Source organism: Aedes albopictus, chromosome 2 (assembly GCF_035046485.1).
Source record: "Aedes albopictus strain Foshan chromosome 2, AalbF5, whole genome shotgun sequence".
NCBI classification, from domain to species: domain Eukaryota; kingdom Metazoa; phylum Arthropoda; class Insecta; order Diptera; family Culicidae; genus Aedes; species Aedes albopictus.
Window position 1 is genome coordinate 253,948,313 of NC_085137.1, and position 25,476 is coordinate 253,973,788.

At 38.0% G+C, this 25,476-nt stretch overlaps 1 protein-coding gene and 1 long non-coding RNA gene across 3 annotated transcripts in view; one reads left to right on the forward strand and one right to left on the reverse strand.

Moving 5' to 3' along the window:
• The window catches only part of LOC134288016 (uncharacterized), a 286,653-nt gene that overhangs the window by 74,747 nt on the left and 186,430 nt on the right, over positions 1-25,476 (reverse strand). The gene's annotated exons all lie outside the window — the stretch shown is intronic.
• LOC109427899 (tudor domain-containing protein 5) overlaps positions 1-25,476 on the forward strand; it is an 82,187-nt gene that overhangs the window by 10,208 nt on the left and 46,503 nt on the right. For both annotated transcript variants that reach the window (XM_062851570.1, XM_062851569.1), the window contains exon 4: positions 5,209-5,331. In XM_062851570.1, the coding sequence (XP_062707554.1) occupies positions 5,209-5,331 (123 nt within the window). The remainder of the gene's footprint in view (positions 1-5,208; positions 5,332-25,476) is intronic.

Genomic DNA, 25,476 nt, shown 5'->3' on the forward strand with positions numbered 1-25,476 from the left:
TACACTATGCACTGAATTAGAAAGAACATCTACAAACAAGATAAGCTAGCTGACTGACTAAACCACTGAACTGAACCACTAACTATCTGCCTGAACTCAACTACTTTTTCCCAAGCTGAAATGGGAAAACCTTAAGCAAACTGAAAAAAAAATGGACTCAACTATTTTTTCCACGTTAAGATGGATAACAAGAGGTGTTGATTATCCAGAAAAGATGTCGATCTCAAGTTCCAAGATAAGCAATGGAAATTCAAAAAAAAAACTGATCCCAATCCTTTGATCTGCAATCCCTTATATGAGGGTCCTAACCCTATCCATTAACTCTAATTCTCTCGATCATAATTATGATCCGATCAAAATTCTCCAAGACTCTCCTTGAGACCAAAGAGAAAATGATTTCCCATGCGTAATTGATTACTAATTACGCTCTTTTTCTATATGTGCATTCTCACATCCGTGAGACCAATTCTAATCTTTCCCCTAAAAACAGATAGTAAAATTCTCTCTATGCATCATCGCACCTCTGAGAGTCGATCAGAGTTCTCCCCAAAACATGATAGCATCCCCCATCCACATTCTCCCATCTGTGAGATCGTATCAAAGAGCAAAAAAGGAAATAACATCTCCAGTTTTCTCCAACAAATTCTGAGGGGAGCGAAAATACTCGCGAATTTATTCTCAAAGCTTATTCCCTTAGTAGCTGATTCATCAAGGGCTACACCAATCATCATCCACCCCAAACATGTTATTCCCGAACATCGCAACAGGCGATATACGTTTCCGCCTTCGTCTCAAATTTACGAGCAATAATATCAATATCATCAGCGAAACCAAGCAGCTGAACGGACTTCGTGAAAATCGTTCCACTCGTGTTTATCCCCGCTCTCCTAATTACACCCTCTAAAGCAATGTTGAACAGCAAGCACGAAAGGGAAAACCATCCCCTTTCAGTAACCCTCTGCGAGATTCGAAGGGACTCGAGAGTGTTCCTGATACTCGAACTACGCACATCACTCGATCCATCGTCGCCTTGATCTATCGTATCAGTTTATGCGGGAATCCATATTCGTGCATAATCTGCCATCATCGCTGTTCTAGTTCGATTGTATCGTACACCGATTTGAAATCGATGAACAAGTGATGTGTGTGCGATTCTATAACATTCCCCAGAAATCCATTCCCCAGAAATTCATTCCCCAGAATGTACCATTCAACAGAAAAGCGTAATATACTCTGCTAATAAGTATAATTCGATACACAAACAGTACAATGTTGACCATAATGGTATGTTATAGGCAAGGATTTTAACCTTATAGCGTTTTTACGCGCAAACATCTATTTTTTGTACGGTTATATTTAACAAATTAAGTGATGTATACATACATACATATCCATAAAAATATTCTACAATGGTTCAAACGTTTAATTACCATTGTATACAATTGCATGTTGATCTTTGAACCTATCTTGAAAGTTCACAAACTGTAAATTACATAAATTGTAAATATAAGCAGTTTTAACGCCAACAATTCTTATAACAACCTAAAAATAATTTTAATGAAGAAGGAAAAAAGTATCATTGTTTTCCTTACGGCATTCAAAAACCCAACAATGTTTCTACTTTTTAAACAATATTTTTCTTAGAATTAAGGAAATTAATAAAATTAATGAAATTATAACTGCTTACATTTTCAACATAGATTTTCCCTTCTTTTCTACATAGGCTGTTCTTTCGAATTGCACTTTTCAGGAAATCATGGACATTATTACAACCACCGGTGTTAAATTGTTATAATATTTATGATAAATTTTCTCAAATTTCTAAACACCTGTGCTTGTAATGCCGATAATTACTTGAACATTGTAACTCGAAAAAACAGCCTATGTAGAAAAGAAAGGAAAATCTATGTTGAAAAAGTAAGCAGTTGTGATGCCGATAATTTCCTGAAAAGTGCAATTCAAAAGAACAACCTATGCAGCAAAGAAGGAAAAATCTATGTTGAAAATGTAAGCAGTTATAATTTCAATAATAGTATACCAATTGCCTACATTCTAAAAAAACTAGTTTAAAAAGAAAGAGCATTATTGGGTTTTTGAACGCCGAAAGGAAAACAATGTCACCATAGACAAACAAACAATTCAACTTTTAGTCTCGGAAACAGCTTAGCACGATGTACGATGGCACAGGTTGATGTACGATGGCAATTATCAGAGCGTTACGTCTGTGTGTCTGTGATGTCACTTTTTTCCTTCTTCGTTAAAAATATGTTTGAGTCGTTATAAGAACTGTTGGCATTACAACTGCTTTTATGTTCATCAACCATTTTCCCTTCTTTTGCACTTTTCAGGATATTATCGGCATAGCAACTGCTTACTTTTTTAACATAGATTTTTCCTTCTTTTTAGCATAGGCTGTTCTTTCGAAATGCACTTTTCAGGAAATTATGGGCGTTACATCACCCACCGGTGTTAAAATTGCTTAAATATTTATTAAATATTTTTTACAAATTGCTAAACACCTGTGCTTGTGGTGCCGATAATTACCTGAACATTGTAACTCGAAAGAACAGCCTGTGCAGAAAAGAAGGGAAAATCTACATTGAAAATGTAATAAGTTTTGATGCCGATCATTTTCTGAAAAGTACAATTCGAAAGAACAGCCTATGCAGAAAAGAAGGGAAAATGCATGTTGAAAAAGTAAGCAGTTACGATGTCAATAATTATACTAATAGCCTAAATTGTAAAGGCAAATCATGCTTATTTCTAAAGTTTTCCTTGTCAAATGAGAATTTTTGGCAGGATGTTTCTTCCGGTGATTTTTTACGAATGAAATAAAATAATAGTTTTATATTCTTTCTGTGGAATGACGCGTTTTAAGAAATAGTTTTCTGGGGAGTGGTACATTCTGGGGAATGGTTTTCTGGGGAATGTTATAGAATCGTGTGGGCACGTTGTATTCGCGGGATTTCTGCAACACCTGGCGGATTGCGTACATCTGGTCCGTTGTAGCGCGTTCACCCATGAATCCAGCCTGATATTGTCCCACGAACTCTCTTGTAATCGGTGATGGACGGCGGCATAAAATTTGAGAGAGTATCTTGTAGGATACACGATACTTTCCATCTACTCCTCCGGTAATACTTCCTCCTCCTAAATCATGGTAATGACCTAGTGTAGTGCTCTCATCAGTGGTTCTCCACCGTATTTTAGTAACTCGCTTGGTAGTTGATTTTCTCTAGCGGTTTTGTTGTTTTTCAACCGGCTAACCTCTCCTCATCAATCTCTTGGAGGTTAGGGGCTAGAAATCCTTCGTCCTGCTTCTAGATCTGTTACCACGCCACCTTCGATGCTTGCAATGTCGCCATTGAGGTGCTCATCGTAATGCTGCCGCCACCTCTCGACCACCTCACGCTCACTCGTGAGAAGATTCCCGTGATTGTCTCGGCACATGTCGGCTTGGGGCACAAAGCCACTGCGCGAGCGGTTCAGCTTATCGTAGAACTTCCGTGTGTCCTTAGCGCGGTACAGCTCTTCCATCGCTTCGCGATCTCGTTCTTCCTGCTGACACTTCTTCCTCCGGAAGACTGAGTTCTGCCTGTTCCGCGCCTGTCTGTAACGTGCCTCATTCGTCCTCGTACGGTGTTGCAACATTCTTGCCCATGCTGCATTCTTCTCGTTTTTCAACTGTTCACATTCGCCGTCGTCGTACCAGTCGTTTCTGTGATTCAGACTTCGGACTCGCGAAGACTAGTGCTGCAACCGAGTTACTACCTAATGGCGGATCGGATGTCCCTCCAGCCATCTTCAAGTGGTGCTGCGTCAAGCTGCTCTTACGTTGATAGGGCAACTGCTAACTGCTGCGCGTATTCTTGATCCGCTTATACTTTACGCAGCTGCTCGATGTTGAGCCGCGGCGTTCGACTTCGACACGTGGTAATACTCTCTAAAGTTTTGAGCGCATGCATACAGCGACTAGGTAGTGATCCGAATCTATATTCGCACTGCGGTATGTACGGACATTGGTTATACCTATCCGAGAAAAATTTACCGTCGATTAGAACGTGGTCTATTTGATTTTCTGTTTGATGGTCGGGGTATCTCCAGGTGGCTTTGTAGATATCTTTGCGGGGAACGCTTCTTTCTCGTCATGAGGTCTCCCTTCGTGTGGGCAGTGTATGTTGTTGATGCTGTATTTGAAGAAACCGCCCTTTACTCTCAACATGCACATCCTTGCGTTGATCGGCTGCCACCCGATCACACGTTGTTGCATCTTGCCCACTTCCACACTTTCTGTCCAGTCCAACAAAGTTCCTGCAACGCCACGATGTCGAAGCTGCGGGGATGTAGTTCGCCGTAGATTATCCTGTCACATCCTGCGAAACCAAGTGAGTTGCAATTCCATGTTCCAAGTTTCCAATCGTAATATTTTTTTCGTCGCGTGGGTCTTTGCCGATTGTATCGAGTCGTATTTTCTCCTATGTTATTCACAATGGGGATTTTTACGGGTGGCTTATTGGGCCTACGCCAACACTCCTGTCTCGCCGGAGAGCCATCGTGCCAGTTCTGTTTAACGTCCCAACCAACACTGGGACTAGCACGCTGGCTACCACCTTGGATCTAGCTGAGCGTGATGCAGCACTTCTTACTCAGCCGCTGGATGCCAGAACAGGCGCTGTTTGAGCCGCACCTTCTTGGTGAACAGACGCTTGGAACGTACCTCCTCTATCTAACTGAAGTCAGAAGGACAACAGTGCCCTACCAGCTAACCATACAACTCTTAAGTTGCGGTCTTTGTAATCCCTTGGCCCGTGGAAGCATGAGGTAGGAACTTGTGCGTACCAGAGCTATGTTGGACGCGCTCCTTATTGACTCACCGTTTTGCAGCCCAAGGACCTTCCTACGGTCTGCGATAAAAGCTGAAGTCCCATAGGCTGCGAACAAAGACAAAACTCGCGTTGTACAAGACAAAAATTCAAAAATAGCAAAGTTAGTCCTTCTGATCATAAAGTAGAACATGTCAATAGCATGATGTGCAATCATAAGAGAAAATCAAAATTTGTTCCAGTCTTAGTGTGTTATTTAATGATACAAGAATGAAAAAATGAGACATTATAGCAAAATTTGTGATTAGTTTTGCGCTTGGTTTGTTCTCTGCGTCTACCCGGGATTTTTCCTTTTTTTTACAATATCAACATTTTTCATTCACAGGAAAACTTTCTGGATGTGGTGCTGATCGATACTACCGGCAACAAGGACAACATCGTCAACCAACAGATGTTCATCAAGGGACATGCCATATGGGAAGATGATGTGCCATACAAGGACAAGAGCGTAAGTTGATTATAATCTTCTCTCTTCCTGATACTTTAAGGTCTGATATAGGTCGTGCATAGCACGGAACTAGCAACTTCTGTGACCGTTGTCGTTTGTAAGATTGAAAAGTTATTGTATTCATACAAATCAGCTGTCCGGCTTTGCATCGACAGAGTTTGAAAGAAGTCCATATGGCAACCCTGCGTGTCAACTAAGAAATTTTCATTTCCTCCATCTTGCGCTAGATTGCTTAGTTAACTGTAACAAACCGTTCAGTATTTACCTCTAGATTTGAAATACGAACACTTCAAATTGGTAACGGATATCCTGATCACCGTAATGAAACTTCTTAAATACACAATTTCGAGACAATCGCGTTCAATAATTCGCGCTTTGCCTTGTCCTTATGGAGGGTGCGCGCTAATTTTTTTTTTTTGGTCTTATCTACAAAACTATATAAATCATAGCTGAACTTTTTTTTTTGGAAAGTATGAACTCTTTCTAGGACCAAACCAGAAATAACTTCAAAATTTTCAGTAATTAACCCTAAAAGGGATACCTGGGGTCCATTTGGACCCCAGCCGCCTTTCAGAGCTCGTGTTTAATGGAACACACTCAGCGAGGTGACGAAACTGAGGCCATGAAGGTTTCCCTTTTAGGGTTAATCATCCAATTTGTCTATGCTTTTTAGTGATCTTGGAATATCCTGGATCTCTATTCCTCTAAGAATAAGCCTTCAGTTGTATTATTCCGAGTACATCATTGCCTAAAATTTCCCTAAAGACAGTTTTATATACATACTCCTATACTGCATATAATCGTCTCAGTACATAATTTTATAGAAAAGACAATTGACGTATTCCCGGAAGGATCCTTGAAAGCCTTGAAACTTTCTCTGGAGGAAACCCTTGAGGTGTCCCTGTAACAGTTTTTAGAGAATCCCTGGATAAATTCTTGAAGAATTTCTTGGAACTTCCAAATAATGGAATTGTTGAAATAATCCTGGAGTTCACCTGAAATAATTCCTGGACGAATAGTTGGAATTTATTCAAAAAGAAACGTCTGGAGGAATTTAAGAAGGAATGTCTAGAGGAATCCGTGGTGAATTTTCTATTGAAATTTCGGGAGGAAACTCTGGGAGAATTCCAAAAGAGTCTCCTTTGGGTGAATTCATGAATGATTTCCTGTAGAAATGTCTGAAAGTAGTTAGGTCACAGTGACTGTCAAAGAATCACAAAATATATTCCTGAAAGAATAGCAGAACGGATTTCTGAAGGAATTATTTTGCAGGAGCTGCAGGAATTCATGGATGGATTCCAGAATAAATCTGTGGATGAACTCTTAAAGAGATCATAGTAAAATAATTCTCCGATGACTACTCGGAGAATTTCCTGGCTTCAGTATCTTTCTAAAATTATCTTATAGAATTCCAATACACATCGCTGCCACAATGGGGAAAAACCCATGACGGGGATGAACCAGCCTCGGGCTGAAAATCCCCATAATAAAGAGCCAATAATAATAACAATAAAAACCCATGAAAACCAGGAAAAAAATCAATAACTTTTGTCGCAGTGGAGTGAAAATTACAAACAAAATCATTTCCGCTTGGAAAATGTCTGATAAATCGAATGGAACTAGTGTCGTTCACCGCACGAAACTGTATGTCGACCTACAGAGTCGATTTATCATCGGATTCTTGATTTTTCATACTAAAAGATGCGTTTTAACAGTATATCTCATACGATACATTGAAATTATGAGTTAACTCTGTCATACAAATGCTTTAGAATGTACACAAGTAGTATTCGACTTAAAAAAATATGTCGACTCAAGTTGGTTAGTTTGGCGAAATTGATCGATTTTTAAACAAAAATTCATAATTCTGTCGTAGTTAACTAGGAAAACTAAATTATTTCCGCAAAGAAAATGTCTGGTAAATCGACTGAAACTAATGTTGTTCACCGGATAAAACTGTATGTCGACCTACAGAGACGATTTATGACCGGATTCTTCATTTTTTGTACTAAAAGATGCGTTTTGTCAGTATTTCTCATATGTACTACTTATTAATGAACTCTGGCATACAAATCCTTTAGAATGTACACAAGTAGTATTCGATATAAATATTTATTTATGTCGACTCAAGTATTATTTTGGCGAAAATGATCGATTTTCATACAAAAACTCATAATTCTGTCGTTGTTAACTAGGATATTATGAATTTACTCTGACATACAATTCCTTTAGAATGTACACATATAGTATTCGATATATTTTTTTTCCTTCGGAAATTCCTCCAGGTATTCCTCCAGAAATTCTTCCAGAATTTCCTCAGAAAAATTCCTTCAGAATTTCCTCAGGAAATTCTTCCAGGATTTCCTCAGGAAACTCCTCCAGGATTTCCTCCGGAAATTCATCCAAGATTTCCTCCGGAAATTCCTCCAAGACTTCCTCCGGAAATTCCTCCAGGATCTTTTGGAAATTCTTCCAGGATTTTCTTCGGAAATTCCTCAAGGTTTTCCTCTGGAAATTCTTCAAGGTTTTCTTCCGGAAATTCCTCAAGGTTTTCTTCCGGAAATTTCTTAAGAATTTCATCCGGAAATTCCTTAAGGATTTCATCTGGAAATTCCTCGAGGATTTCCTTCGCAAATTCCGCAAAGGATTCCTCCAGGAATTCCTCCAGGAATTCCTCCAGAAATTCTTCCAGGAAATCTTCCGGAAATTTGTTCAGGATTTCCTTTGGAAATTCTTCCAGAATTTTCTTCGGAAATTTCTCAAGGATTTCTTCCGTAAATCCCTCAAGGATTTCATCTGGAAAATCCTCAAGGATTTCCTCCACAAATTCCTCCAAAGATTCCTCCGGAAATTCTTCCAGGAATTCCTCCGGAAATTATTCCAGGAAATCTTCCGGAAATTTCTTCATGATTTCCTGCAGGAATTCCTCCGGTAATTCCTCCAGGAAGTCTTTCGGAAATTCCTCCAGTTATTCCTTCCGGAAACTGTCGGAGGAACTTCCTGGGAAAATTCCTGGAAAATTTCCTGGAGGATTCCTGCTGTACATAGTAGCCGTCTCCATTCCACTCGGTTCATGGCGAGAATAGCGATAGTGATAGTAGCGATGATGACAGAAGCAATTACATTGACGCCTGAGGTGACAAGGAAAATCATGGTGACGCGTTTAACCATTTTTTTGGTTGTATTAGCCCTTTTAGATGGATTAATAATTTCTTAAAATTACCTAAGTTTTTATTCGTCATGGTTACATTGTATTTTAAGTAGGTTTACTAGATATGATCAATAAAATTAACTTATATTCTTAGATAGGCGATTTCGAATACTTTGACCCATTCTCACCCCCTCTAAGGGGTGAGATTGGGTCAATTTTCAATCATTTGAAGTTTAGTAAGCAATTCATATAATGTGATACTTTCTTGCCAAACTATTATCACCACATAGAAGAGTACATATACCAAATAAAAAGTTATTCCGACTTCAATTTCATTTGTAATTTAACAAACAATCTTTGAGTATCTTTTTTTGACCCATTCTCACCCCCAACGACGGTAGTTAAGTTCCCTCTTGCATAAAAAAAATATCTTTGCTCACGAGTCGATATTGATCAAATAAAAATATACCTGGCTCCAGTCGACATTATTTTTTTCAACCAAAATTAAACATATTTGACAGAAAGAATGGACAGTTTTAATAAGTCGACAAATACACTTATTGACAAGTAAATATGTAAGGTATTTGAACCAAATTTTGTTAAAAAGACAAGTCTTCATACGACTAATATCCAACTTAAGTTACATTTTACAAAGAATACTGATGTAAAAACGGCGAATGAGCAATGACCCATTTAAATTATTGAATAATAACAAGGTAGTTCAATAAGTCGACATAAATCTACGTTACAAACAAAGATTGACTTCGACCTGAATATAACCAGAATTTTAGGAGAGGGTAGAATAATATAGTTATGTGGAAAAGATAACATGTTATCACAAGAAATCTTTCATTTTACATGAGAAGCTTGAAATCAATGACAAAATAGGCTATCGACTGTCCTCTCCTCTCCTCTTCTTGGCGTAACGTCCTCACTGGGACAAAGCCTGCTTCTCAGCTTAGTGTTCTATGAGCACTTCCACAGTTATTAACTGAGAGCTTCCTCTGCCAATGACCATTTTGCATGTGTATATCGTGTGGCAGGCACGAAGATACTCTATGCCCAAGGAAGTCAAGGAAATTTCCTTTACGAAAAGATCCTGGACCGACCGGGAATCGAACCCGTCACCCTCAGCATGGTCATGCTGAATACCCGTGCGTTTACCGCCTCGGCTATATGGGCCCTATTGGGCTATCGACTGTATACGATATAAAAATCAATTTGGAGAGAGCAGGCTTCGTCCCAGTGAGGACGTTATGCCAAGAAGATAGTGAGAGAGAGAAATTTGGAGTACAGAAGTAATTACAGTGTATGTTCAAAATTCAAATATTTTCAAATATTTACTTCTTTGTAACTATTACAAGTATTCATTTTTATGAACATTATTCGTTTTCACCAAAACAAGCTACTTGAGTCGACTTAAAAAAATATACAGAATAATACTTGTGTACACTTAAAAGTATTTGTATGTCAAAGTAAATTCATAATTTTAAACAAAACGCATCTTTTAGTGCGCAAAATCAAGAACCCGATGATAAATCGACTCTGTTGGTCGACAAACAGTTTCGTCCGGTGAACGACACTAGTTCAAGTCGATTTACTAGCCGTTTTCTTAGCAGAAAAGATTTAGTGTTCCTAGTTAACAACGGCAGAGTTATGAATTTTTATATGAAAACCGATATTTTTCGCCATAATAACCAACTTGAGTCGACATAAAGCAATATTTATACCGAATACAACTTGTGTACATTCTAAAGGATTTGTATGCCAGAGTAATTTCATAAATGGTATGAGAAATACTGACAAAACGCATCTTTTAGTACAAAAAATCAAGAATCCGGTCATAAATCGTCTCCGTAGGTCGACATACAGTTTCGTCCGGTGAACGACACTAGTTTCAGTCAATTTACCAGACATTTTCTTTGCGGAAATAATTTAGTTTTCCTAGTTAACTACGACAAAATTATGAATTTTTGTTTGAAAATCGATCATTTTCGCCAAAATAACCAACTTGAGTCGACATAATTTTTTTTATGTCGAATACTACTTGTGTACATTCTTAAGCATTTGTATGATAGAGTAAACTCATAATTTCAATATATTGTATGAGATATACTGGTAAAACGCATCTTTTAGTATGAAAAATCAAGAATTCGATGATAAATCGACTCTGTAGGTCGACATACACTTTCGTGCGGTGAACGACACTAGTTCCATTCGATTTATCAGACATTTTCCAAGCGGAAATGATTTTGTTTGTAATTTTCACTTTACTGCGACAAAAGATATTGATTTTTTTCCTGGTTTTCATGGGTTTTTCCCCATTGTGCGCTGGAGGAATTTCTCTAGATCCTCCAAGTAATTGAAAAAAAATCAGGTTATCCTGAAAAAAAATCTTGAGCTAATCCCTGGAAAAGATTATGGACGGATTTTTTAAATTTCTGACCGAACCCCTAAATAAATTTTTGAAAAGATCCCAAGAGGGATTTCTGAAGGAATCACTACAGGAATTCCTGGAGCATTCTCTGAAAGAACTCCCGGAGCAATCTCTGAAGGCATTTCTGGAAAAATCCCTGGAGGAATTCCTGCACGTAATCCTGTAGGAATCCATGGAGGAATTTCTGAAACGAGGGATTCTATAGCAATTATGGGAGCAATCCCTGAAGAAATCGCTTAAGGAATCCCCGAAGGAGTTCGTAGATAAATTTCTGAGTGAATGGAGGAGCTTCTGGACGAATTCCTGGAGAAATCCCTGGAAGAATTCCTGGAGAAATCCCTGAAGCAACTCTTTGAGGAATCGATGGAGGAATTTCTGGACAAATTCTTGATGGATTCCCTGGAGAAATTCCTGGAGGAATTTCTGAAAGGATGCCTTTAAGAATCCCTAGACGATTTTTTGGAGAAATTCCGTGGAACAATCCCTGGAAGAATTCCTGGAGGAATTACTGAATGAATTCCAGGAGGAATCTCTAGAGGAATTCTGAAAAAAAAAATCCCTGGAGAAGTTTCTGAAGAAATCCCTACAGGAATTCCCAGAGAGTTTTCTGGACGAATTCCAGGAGGAATTCTTGATGAAATTTCTGAAGAAATTATCGGAGGATTTCCTGGAGAAATATCTGGAAGAATCCTAAGAGGAATCCCTGGAGAAATTTCTAAAGAAATTCCAAGATACATTCCTAAAGGAAAGGCATTTCTGGAGGAACTCTTGGATGAACTTCTGGAATTATTCCTGGAGGAATCTCTGGAAGAATCCTAAGAAGAATACCTGGAGAAATTTCTAGGAAAAATCCTGAAAGAATTCCCTGAGGAACTCCTGAAGGAACCTCTAGAGAAAAAAATCCTGGATAAACTCCTGGAGGAAATCCTGGAACAATTCACGGGAGAATCCCTAAAAAAAATCCAGGAGGAATCCATGAATACCTGGAGCTGGAATAGTTTCTGAAGGAATCCATGGAGAATTCAGTTCAGTTCAGTTCGTCAATCACAGTGGACGCATTTTTTATTGCTCCTACCCGCGCGCGGTTTCAATTTGTTATTTAATTAATTTTTTTTTCGCGTTCGTCATGTGCTGCGAAATTTGTGCATCCGATATTTGTGCCGACTCAGTACTGTGGACTTGTGCTGGGTGCCCGCGTAAGTTCCACGCCGCATGCGTTGGAGTCTCTACACTGCGAAGCACATTGCGAAGGAAGGACAGGAAAGTGGAAGACTCTACTTCATATATTCTACCATGCTGCTCATCTTGTCAGGAGCTTATCACCGCAAAATTGGAAGTTACGCAACTATACGATCAGCAAAAACTCTTAACAGAACAACTGCACCAAAATACGGAAATTGTTCATAAGCTAAACCTACATCAAAAAAAGCACATCGTCGATGAAGCTTTTGAAGGTTTGGAGATTTTGATGACTGCTATCAAAAATGAGCTTGCCGCCATAAACAAAACCAGCAGCTTAGCTGGAAGTGTCTCGGCAATAAAAAACCACATCACCACAGTTGTTGATGTCGCTGCCAAAAAACGAACGAGTCCATAACAAATTCATTACAATCTGCAACGACGGGCATATCTACCGAGCTGCGTTGCATCAATAACGACTTATGCCAAATTAACCAAAGGCAGCTGGATATGGCGGCTTCAAGCGCCATGTCATCAAACCCCAATTTGTTCGTTGATGTTGTTGACGAATTAAAGACTTGGTCAGCACAAATTATTAATTCAAAGAACACTGAGTATTCACCGGCATCACTGGAATCATATTCCAGTTTAGAAGCAGAATTAAGTAACGTTTTATCCTCGAAGAAAACGGATTCATCAAAAATTACGCCCAAAACAAATGATGGGTGGCGTTATTTGGGTACCAGAAAAGTATGGAAGGCCGATTGGTCCCAATATGATGCAAAATTGTTAAGACGTGAGGAGCAGGAAAAAAATGCCGAAAAAGCAAGAAAACGTAAAAAGCTTAATAAAAATAAGTTATCAACTCAGTCAAACAGAACCCGGAATAGTAACGCTGAAAAACGTCACAGTAATAAAAACTCGAATAATATCAACAACAACCGCAACAATAGTTCCAACAGGAACACTTTTTGTCGACCGGAGATGCAGTCGTCCAGCAGTCGAGGCTTCAACAACCAGCAATGCAAACGAGTCACGTGGGGCGCTAATGCCGGTCGCAACAGTCTTTCTCCAGATGGGAAGCTACTTGCTGCTGGTAAAGAGTTATTTTCGGGCCTATCACCAGCTTCGTATCGTCCGTCCATTCAGTTCCATAGAGGAGAAGTGCTGAACCCACTCACCACCAATGGCCGTTCAGTGCCCACGAGTCCGGCTACAGCATCGACGTCACGCATGGATGGATCACGTTGCTGTCAGTGTTTTTGCCGAAATTGACGCATTCCTTAGATGAAGGTAACGCTATTAATTCTACATGTAGTAAATGTATCTTTAATAATTTAAACTATGACGACGGCGGAATGCACATAGACAGCAGTGACAATAATATTAATACAAACTTTGAGTTTCATGGGGAACAGAACGATAGTTTAAATCTCTCATATTCCTCAAATGTTGATCACCCAAAATCAAACTCCAGAACTGAGGTTTTGGTTTACTGCCAAAACTTTAATCGTATGAAGAGTGCAACAAAGATTAATAAAATTCACAAACAAATTTTGAGTTGCTCTTTTTCAATCATTTTGGGCACGGAAACTAGTTGGGATGAATCAGTCAGAAATGAGGAAATCTTTGGAAGCATTTACAATGTTTTTAGAGATGACCGTGATTATCGCATTTCAGAGAAAAAATCAGGTGGTGGAGTTTTAATTGCAGTCTCTGCAAATTTAAATGCTGAAATCATCCCAACCACAAAATACAAAGAGTTTGAGCATGTGTGGGTTAAAGTCTACATTGCTGGCGAAACGCATATTTTTGTTTCCGTTTATTTTCCTCCGGATAATGCCAGGACATCAACATATGAAAAGTTTTTCAATACTGCAGAAAATATTATCAGTGGCTTACCCCCGGAAGTAAAAGTACATATTTATGGCGATTTTAATCAGCGTGACATTGACTTTATTGCAGATATTGACAATGAGAGCATTTTGCTCCCAATTGTTGGTGAAAACGAAACGCTTCAGTTCATTTGTGATAAATCAGCAAGCCTTGGGCTTAATCATATTAATCATGTGAGAAATCAGCAAGATTGTTTTTTAGATTTATTAATGACAAATATTGATGAAGATTTTTGTGTGGCAGAATCACTGACCCCATTATGGAAAAATGAAGTTTTTCACACAGCTCTTGAGTTTTCTATATTCGTATATGCCAACAACAGACCTGATGATTGTGAATTTGAAGAAGTTTTTGACTATCGTTCTGCTAACTATGAAAGTTTGAGGAAAAAACTTAGTGATATTGATTGGCAAACACTATTGAGAAATGAAGACAATATCGATGTTGCAGTTGACATATTCTACGAGAAAATGTATGAGATAATACAGACTGAAGTACCATTAAAAAAGAAAAGACGTCATGGCAACTCAAAACATCCTGTATGGTTCAATAAAGAAATAAAAAATTTAAAAAATCGTAAGCAGAAAGCTCACAAAATTTATAAGAAAAATAGCAACAATGAAAATTTATCAAACTATTTAAATATTTGCGATCAATTAAATCTGGCCATTAATTTTGCGTTCGAAGAATACAATACAAAAACGGAGCTCGAAATAAAGTCATGCCCAAAAAATTTTTATCATCTCGTGAATAGCAAACTAAAATCAGACAACTTTCCTTCGGAAATGCAACTTGACGAAAAAACAAGTGACAACGCAGAAAAAATCTGCAAACTTTTTGCAACTTTTTTCCAAGAAGTTTATACCACTTTTTCGGAAGAAGATCGAGAGCGTGAATACTTTTCATTCATTCCAGAATATTCAAGAGACATTCGCGTTGATCAAATTAAAGTACATGAAGTTACAGACGCTCTCAACAATTTAGATGCCTCTAAAGGACCTGGACCTGACGGGATCCCACCTTTATTTTTGAAGTCTTTGTCAATGGAATTGACGGCGCCATTATTTTGGCTTTTCAACACTTCACTTAAAACAGGTAATTTTCCATCAACATGGAAAAAGTCTTTCTTAATACCCATATTCAAAAGCGGCAAGAAATCTGACGTGCGTAACTACCGAGGTATCGCTATTATTTCATGCATTCCCAAATTGTTCGAAGCAATAATTAATGGAAATTTATTTCAGCAAATCAAAAACAGGATAACTCATAATCAACATGGCTTCTTCAAAGGGCGTTCTACCAGTACAAATCTGGTGGAATTCATTAACTACTCATTGAATGCCATGGATAATGGGAACTACGTAGAGGCTATCTATACAGATTTCAGTAAAGCTTTTGACCGTATCGATATACCCATGCTACTCTTTAAATTGGAAAAAATAGGGTTCGAACCAGGTCTTCTTAAATGGGTTGAATCATACCTCACGAATCGCCAACAAATAGTTAAATTCAAAAGTGCTAAATCAAGTCCAATACATGTAACTTCAGGAGTTCCTCAAGGATCTCATTTAGGCCCACTTTTGTTTATCTTGTATGTCAATGATGTTTCTTTTATACTTAGTAAGACTAATATTCTCATATATGCTGACGACATGAAACTGTACTTCGAAATAAGAAACAATGAAGATTTTAGGTTATTCCAAAATGAAATAAATGTATTTTACACATGGTGTCAGAAAAGCCTATTGAAACTTAATGTAAAAAAATGTAACTCCATTTCCATTAGCAGGAAGTTAAACACGCCAAACACAACAGTTTTGTTGGGAGGTCAACCAGTACAAAAATGTGAAAGAATAAGAGACCTTGGTGTACTAGTAGATTCTAAAGTGACATTTATAGATCATTATAATACAATCATTAACAAGGCCAATAAGATGCTTGGGTTCATAAAACGTTTTAGTTACAATTTCCACGACCCATACACAATAAAAACATTATATATTTCCTATGTTCGTTCAATACTAGAATATTGTTGTATAGTATGGTCGCCATTTTCAGATAATCACGTCAGCCGAATAGAATCTGTTCAAAAACAGTTTTTATTATTCGCTCTTCGCAAACTAGGTTGGAGATATGGGCAGCCTCTGCCACCTTATGAAGCACGGTGCAAGCTGTTGGATATCCAAACATTAAAAGAACGTCGAAAATTCGCCATGATTTCATTTATAAATGACGTCGTATCCAACCGAGTTGATTCACAGGAAATTTTATCAAAATTGAATTTTTATGCACCTACTCGTCAATTACGAAATCGCAGCATTTTTTCTACTAATCACTATCGAACTAATTATGCCATGTTTGGACCTATGAATCAAATGATGAGGTTATATAATGAACAATGTGAGTCCATTGACTTCGGTATGTCGAAAGCTAAGCTTAAGAGACAATTGAATGTAATTCGTTACTAAAAAAATAATGTTAGGTTAAGAAAACATAGTTGTAACAAATGGTCTACATATGATTGACGACGAATAAATAAATAAAGAATTTCCTGGAGGAATTGCTGTAGGAATTCCTGGAGGAATGTCTATAGGAATTTCTGAAGGAATTCCTGCATCAGTTCCTGATAAATTTATGGAGGAATTCCTGATGAAAAACCTGGGGTAATTCCTGGTGAAATTCTTGGCAGAATGTTTGGAGGAGCCTAGAAATTCCTAGAAGAAATCCGAGAGGAATGCCTGGAGGAATACCTGGAATTATTCCGGGAGAAATTCCTGGGGGAATTTCTGAAGGAATCTCTGGAGGATTTTCTTGAGGATTTCTGAAGAAATCTTTTAAATAATTCCAAGAGGAATCTCGAGAGGAATTCATGCAGGAATCCCTGAAGGAATTCTTGGAATAATTCTTGAATAATCTGGGAGAAATTCCTGGGAAAATTTCTGAAGGAATCCCTGTATAAATTCCATTAGGAATCCCTGGAGGAATCCCTAGAGAAGTCCCTGGAAGAATCTCTAGAGAATTTCCTTGAATGGAGCACTTTCAGGAGCAATCCCTGGAGGAATCTCTAGAGAAATTCCTGGAGGAATCCCTGGAGGAATCTCTAGAGGAATTCCTTGAGGTATCTCTAGAGAATATTTGCAGGAATCTCTGGAGGAATTCCTAGGAGGATCTCTTGAGGAATTTCCGAATGAATCCCTGAAGGAATTTTTAGAGGAATTCACGCAGGAATTCCTGGCGGAATTTCTGAAAGAATCCCTGCAATAATTCTTGGAGGAGTCCCAGGAAAAATTTCTGAAGAAATCCATGGATCAATTTCTGATGGAATTCTAGGAGGAGTTTCTAAAATCCCACAAGGAAGTACTGACGAAATCGTTGAAATTCCTGATGAAATCCTGAAGGAATCCTAAAAAGAGTACGTAGAGGAATCTCTGTAGCAGTTTCTGAACCAATCCCCGGCAGAGTTCCTGAAGAAACCTTAGAAGGGCTCTGAAGCAATACCAAGATGTATTTTTAAGGGACTCTCTAAACAGATCCTGGAGGAAGTCTTGGATTAATTCCTGGAAGAGGTTTTTGAAAGAATTCCAGGAGGAATTCCTGAAGAAATCCCAAGAAGAGTTCTTGGAGGCATTTTTAAAATAATCCTGGAAATTGTTCCACAGAAGGAACTCCCAAGTCAATCCTTGGAGGAATTTGTGAAGAGACTTCATGATGAATTTCGAAAGCAATCCCAAGAGGAATTCCTTGGGGAATCTCAGGGGAGCTTTCTTAGCCAATTTCTGAAAAAAAAAACGTTCTGTAGGAATTCCTGAATAAATAGTCCGAAGAAATCCATGTCTTCAGTAATTTCTGGACGAATTATTGAAAGAATACTTGGATGGATTCCTAAAGATTTTTTTGTATTTTTTTTTTTTTGAGAAATTCCTGGAGTATTTTTTGAAAAGTCTCTAGTTTTCTTAATTTTCTGAAAGAATTTCTGGAAGACATTCTTGCAGAAGTACTTCCAGTTAATCCAGATGGACCTATTGGAGCAATCTCTAGCGGAATTCTGGAAGGAATAAGTATATGGAGAAAGCCCTGAAGAAATAATTTTTGAAGGAATACCTGCAGACATGCCCTAAAGAATCTCTGGAGAAATTCCTGAAGGAAACCTCATAAACAGCATTTAAACAATCACTGTAGAAACCTCTAAAGATACCCCAGGACAAATCTCCGAAAAAATATGTGGTGAAATCCCTAGATGAATTCTTGAAGAAATCGCTGGAAGAATTCATGATGGAATCACTGCAACAAGCTATGGAAAAAATCATGGAGGAATTTTTCGTACTCATATATTTTACGAAACTAGAAATAAATCTAAGTACCTATGTCATTTTGAATTCTCATAAACTGCTATGCCGATTTGTATATAGGGTGGGGCGGGGCAAGATGGGTCACCTAAGGATGGATCACCATAACTTTGTAAATACAAATCGTATTGGTTTGTATTCGTTCGCTACTCTTCAATACACTAGTTAGCTATGCTAAAAATCGATAAAAAGTTCATTCAATACAAAATATTCAATATTGAAACGCGTTTGAATGGCTAGAAAATGAGGAGGGGCGTTTTGCCCCGGTGGGGCGCATTATACCCTTTTACCCTAAAAAATAAATTACTTTTGAATGCTCCAAAAATACGTTCAAAATTGAAGATGACCCATCTTGCCCCGCGGCCGTTTATATGGAGATTATATGGAATGTATCGCATAAGAAAAATGGCTAAAAACCATTTTATTTTTTATTTCCAATGAGAGTGAATAATTTTTCAATCAATGCCCCAAACTTTTGTATATTCATGCTGGTAATCTAACAAAATTATTAACATAATCAAAACATGAGTAATGCGCCCGAAAATGGCACTGACCCATCTTGCCCCGCCCCACCCTACACATATCGGGCGCCGTTACCGCTTAAGTCATCTCAAGTCAGGTCCCCCTGGCCCCTCTCCAAAAAAAAAAAAAATCCTAGCTACGCCAATGCTTTCAGATTATGCAATGAAAAAAAAATGTTCGATTTTTTATCGCCCTCAAAGTATGTAACCCCTTAAACCCCGTGTTAAATTTATTTTTTTATACTGCTCTTCAGAAATTTAACCATCACAATACACTGAAGTTTTTACACTTTTTTACGCGGCCTGCGAAAAAAAAACGCGCTATTGAAAAATCGCGTAAAAAGTCAAGCCACTATCAGGTAGAGGTAAAAAAAGCATAGATTTTTCAAGGGGTTTCAGGATGGTGCAGGGGGCTTTTAGGGGCGTTTCAATGCGTTTCAGGGCGTTTCAAGGAGTTTTTCAGGGGGTTCCAGGCAGGATGTTTCATGCCGTGTATTTTCGGATCTGGCTCGATCAGTGAATCAAAATTCAACCATCGCGCAACAATAATGACAATGTCGCAACCTGTATTTGTTGCGACAAAACAACCCATGCGACATAAGTTTGTCCCAACTTGAAAATAATGGGATTAACATCGTACACCACGAGTTTAGAGATTTTTAAGCCTTGCATTGCGATTTTCGAACGGTAACTTCGAGTCGGTAAACACTGCAACTCTGGTGAAGCTCTATCATCAAACAGTTTCGACTTTGGGTTAGTAATAATTTATTATTCACGAGTTGAAAAGTACGCAACAAATTCAGCTTCCGTTTTGTCTGCAACAAAAAATTTCGAGATCATGTCATTATCTGTCACCAGTAGGGATAAAGACTAATCTTCGCACCGTCTTTGTTGCTTGTTTTGTGCCTCTTTTGTCTGACAATTTTCTTCACTGGGCTCGATGCTTCGATGTCGGAACTCGATATATCCTCGCCATTTTTTCAACCCTTCTTTGGTATTAGGGTCATTTTTTACCCAAACCGTACACTACGTCAGCGATCTGTTCCCAACGTGATGTAAAGGGAAGGTTAATCCAAGAAGACGCTTGGGGGTTTCGGGGGCATTTCATGGGCGTTAGTGGGTAACAAACCTGAAGCTCTTCTGAACCCTTGAAACGCCCCTGGAGTCCGCCGTAATACTGCTGAAACACGCAAAAAATCGTACAGCAATACCTGAAATCTCGTCGGACCCCTTGTAACGTACCTGAGACCAATGTTGCAAATTATCATCTCGCGATTGCTTATCACAACTTATCAATTGGGTTTTTAAATTATGAAAACTGTATTAATTTTTTGATTTTATACGAAAGAGCACCTTTTTCTGAGCCACTATGATTTTTTCAGATTTTTGGAACCTTATTTTGGTACCTAAAATCAATTTCAAAGAGATTTTTTGAAATCACCTTTTGACAGCTGAGCAACTGGGTTTTTAAATTAAGAAAAATTCAATGATTTTTTATTTTTAAACAAAAGAGCACCTTTTTCTGAGCCGCTATGATTTTTTTCAGATTTTTAGAACTTTATTTTGGTATCTAAAATCAATTTCAAAGAGATTTTTTTAAATCACCTTTTGACAGCTGGGCAACTGCTTGACAGCTCCGCTCAGTACAAAATGCGACGAGGGGTGATTCAGCAAATCGCTCCCATACAAATTTCAAATTGATTTTTAAATAGGTTCCCGGGCTCCAAAATTGATGAAAATTTGGATTTCGGCTTAGTTTGGCATGCAGATTCAGAATATGGAGTTATCTCAACACCACTAAACAAGCCAACTGTTTGACAGCTCCGCCCAGTACAAACTGCGACGAGGGGTGATTCGCCAAATTGCTTCCATACAAACTTCAAATTGATTTTTAAATAGGTTCCCGGGCTCCAAAATTCATGAAAATTTGGATTTCAGCTCAGTTTGACATGCAGATTCAGAATATCGAATGATCTCAACATCGTTAAAAAAGCCAATTGGATTTTTATCGCATGCGATTGAAATGTGCACTGCTTATCGATGAGCAGGTGCTAACAGGTGGAAAAACGAACACGATGTAACTCACAAACGATTTTGTACACATCTGGCTGTGCCGTCACACGCTCACCCGAACAGCCGAACCAAACCTAATGAGTTGATTGTGAAACACACACTGAAGCAATATAAGCATATACCGACACCATACAATTCAAGTTTCCAGCCAATGATGTTTCATGCTTTCATAAGATCATCCATTAGAACCGAAAGCGATGAATAGAAAAGTTTGACTGGAAGGCAACTGCTCACCGGCGAAAAGCAATAACCAACAACAACGTTGATCAGTGTCGTCGAGTCTGTTCCTGTGTAATTCGTACGGGTAGTTGGTTTAACAAAACGAGAAAGGGTGAGGCGTATTCGTTGTCGAAAGCAAATCGAATCATTTTGCGAATGTTTTTTTCGAATTACAAGCTTATCTGAGACCCTTCGAAACCCGCCGAAAACCCTATCGGACCCCATATAATCACCTAAAATCCTTCGAAACCCTGAAACATAGGCGTTTCACACTGTCTTCACAACGCCTCTGTAACGCCTCTGAAACCCGCCGAAAATCTCCTGAAACTTCCAGAAATGCTTCCGAAATCCCCCTTAAATCCCCCCGAGTCCCATTAAATCCCCTGAAAACCTCTGTAGCGTCTCGGAAAACCGACGAAAATCCTCTGAAACTTATTGAAATTCCTCATGAATTCCCCCAAAATTGTAATTATGTAGTTATTTAGACATCTGATAGTACTATCAGATGAAATTTCCATAGTTGAAAATAAAAAATAGTACATGTATTTTTTTAGTAAATTTTGAAGAAAAATTCTTAAAAAGTAGACCTTTTATCAGCACAAAAAAGGTTCTGCCGTCAATATGAACACAATATTTCAAAAACTAATACCCTTAAAGAATGCCTATAGGTGTACAGAAAAATACAAAAATAATAAAACAAATCAAAAGTTGAAAAAATATCACGAAATTTTTTTTTGAGAATTTTCATAAAAAAGCGTCTTTTGAGGGCATTCATTAAGTACGTCACGGTCCTAGGGGGGGAGGGGGGGTTTGTCAAAGTGTGACAAGCAATGCATTAAATATAGGAAAAACCCGTACGAAGGGGGGAGGGGGGGTCTAAAATTCCCAATTTTAGCGTGACGTACTTAATGGATGCTCAAAAATCGCCCTGGCGGAACCTCTAATCGATTTTTTAGAAAATCGAAATGTTCTACAAAAATGCTTCAAATATGCATATCTTTCATTTAACCCTCAAAAGCCCTAGACGAGCCGCTTTTTTTCAATCGACTACTACTCAAAGACCATACAATCAAAAAATGTGAAACCAATTTTAAATTGAATGCGGTTAGTTGGTCTTCCAATATCTGGGTGTGGCATCCCCCCTGACCCCTCCCCCCTTTCTGGGTATTGAGAAATGCCTTGCCACGGGGGTATTTTTCGGCAATTTTATTGAATATCACACATATTATCATTCTGAAATTTGTAATGTAAAATGTATTTGGCCATAAAATGGTCGCTCTGTGCTATGGGCATGCCACCGCTACGGAACCAGTTCCGGACGTTCAGGTTTCCGGACATAATCTCCGGAGGAACCTGCTACATACTGTATACTAAGGTTCGCATTCATAATCCTTTTTTGCGGCTTCAAATATTGAATTTAGAAGTATGATGTCTTAGAAGAGTTTGTTCTATATACTTAATTCTTTATTTTAAAATTTTCACCTAGATGATTAATCCACCTAAAAGTGCGATAGGAATTCACTTTTCTCAAAACTAAAAATAGAGTATTGGTGTCTTCTACAAAGTTGCAGAAAAGGGTATTATTGGAAAGTTTGCCGAACAAACTATCACCTTATTTGCTCAACTTTAAGAGTTATGTGTCATTGCTTGTGGACGACCCCTTGTAATAGGTTTTCGGATATAACTTTTTCTATGGATTCTGAGGATTTTTCGAGTGTTCTACAAAGTTGTTCTTTGTGATGGAATACACCTCATTCTGCTTTTTTCTTCGTACTGGATTAACGCTCCAAGAGGTACAGCGCCTGCATCTCAACTTCCAAAAATTTCAAAAAGACTATGGAGTTTTTGGTGAAATTCTCTTTATTTTTTTTATTTTTTAATGATTATAATACTTCTATAAAAATTATTACTGTAAACTAAGAAAATTTTCTTAGTATTTATCCAGTAGTTCATGCCGGAGATCCACTTGAAATTTCTTTAGAAACTTTTTTGGCATTAATTTAATAATTTCCTAAAGAATCCACCAGGAAGTCTTGTTGGAATTGCTCAACCAATTCCTGCTAGTAATGTACCAGGGATTCTTGGTGAACTTACTGAAGAAATCTTAGCTGATATTGTTTGAAAAATTCCAGCAAGAATTCCTGAAAAAAATAGTAGAAATACCTGAAGGAATCCTAGCAAGAATTTCAGGTGATGTTTCTAGGGAAATTCCTGAAGGTATCCTTGAAAAATCTCTGGAGAAATCACAAATGGAATTCCTATAGGAACCCTTGGGGGAATTTCATGCAGCAAATGTAAAGAAAACTTTGGAGAAACCTTTGGGGCAATCGCAGCAAGAATTTCGAGAGAAATTCCATTATTAATTTGTGGAGGAATTTAAAGAGGATTTCTCAAAATACTTTTTCTTGGATTCCTCCAAAAGTTTCTGTTTGCATTTTTCTGAGCATTTCTCCAAGAATTCCTTCAGGACCTCATTTACGAAAAAAAAAACTCTAGAATGCCCAGTCCACAGGAATTTCTACAAAAGTTCTTTTTGTGATTTTTACAGGTTTTTTCAAAACATTCCTCTTCAAATTTCACTTCAAATTTCTCCAAAATGCCTGCTGTTTTAACCACCACGAATTCCTCAAGTTGTTCTTCTAGTAATACCTCTTGGAATTTATCAAAGAATTCTTCTGGGATTACCTCTAGACATTCTTGTTGGGATTTATTTAATTATTATTGATTGGATTCATCCACCAACTACTACTGTAACTTCTCTTCTGTAACATCCGTCAGAGTTTCTCTTGCGCTTCTTCTAAGAATGTATCTAGGGATTGTTTTAGGAATTCCTCTTCGTTTTCTTATTGGAAATCTCCTTCAGATTCCTTTGAGAAATTATGTTGAAATTGATTCAGATTTCTCGAGTAATTCGTGGTGGGAAACCTCTTGGAAGTCTTGCTGGAATTCCTCAAGCCATTATTGACAGAAATTATTCAGCAATTCCTGGAGGATTCTTAAAAGCATTTACAGCAAAATACCATCTGGAAATGCTTGTGGAATCCCAGCAGAAATGCTTGGAGAAATCCTGGTAGGAGCTCCTGAAGGAATCACAGCAAGAATTCATAGAAATATTCCGGGAGGATTTGAATAAACTGTAGAATGTTTCTTAAAGGGACATTCCTTGCCGAGGGAAGAATCCTGGCAGAAACTTCTAGCACAATCTCATCAGGAATTCCTGGAGGAATTCTAAGAAGATTTCTCAAAAGATTTCTCCAGCAATTTTTTTAGGGATGACTGCTGGGATTCCTCTGAAGATCCCTCTGGAATTTCTCCTTGAAATTCTTCTCCAAGGATACCTCTAGGAATTCCTCTTGCAATACATGCAGTAAACAACAGGGATTCCAAAAATACCTTCTGGAATTTCTTAGGGAATTCGTGCTGAGATTTCCATGGAATATCTCCAATAAATATAAATAGGGTGCGGGCACCGGTTTTGGCCAGTCTAAGGGAAATAATTTTTATAAAAATAACCAATAACCCAATGAAAACTATCAATGTGTTAAATGAAAGGTTTCGATCTATACTTTATTAGAAAATTGCAGAAATCAAGCTAATACTCGATTTTGGTATTAAAAGTGGCACTGGCCAAAATAGAAGTCTTGCCGCAGTTTTGGCCATATTCTCAGCTTTGGTTTCTATTTTGGCCAATCACGTGTATTTCTTATGGGAGTGGCCAAATTAGAAGCACCCTGGCCAAAATAGATATATGGGAGCTGATTTTTTAAGGAAAATTATTTTTTTCTTCCAGTTTTTATTCAAAATGTATGGTTTTGACAGCTGCAATCATATTATTATATTAGAATCTACTAGTAAAAAATAAATTTATGCCAATTTAGGTCGTTGCAGGCTGAATACCGCACTATGGCCAAAACTCCGGGCTGGCCAAAACTGAAGCTTCTACCCTATTGCTCTTTAAAGTCCTGCAGGAAATACTGGAGGATTATCTGCGGATATTGCATTGGAATCCCAGAAAAAAAATCAGGAGGGTACCTACCTGAAATATCTAGAAAAAAACCCCAGTAGAAGTCCTGGAGCAATTCCAGCAGTAGTTCATAATATATTCTCAAGAGGATTCCCAGTAGGAATCACTTATTTCTGGAGAAATCCATGATAAATTACAGCAGGAATTACTGGAGGATTCCCAGCAAGAAATTCCTATTGGCCAGAAGAATTGAGGAGTCCAGGTGCAAAGAGGTGTAAGTGACCATTTTGTTGATTTTGAGCTGAGCATATAAAGAAAAATTATAATTTTAAGCTTTTAGGAACTTTTTTAAGATTATT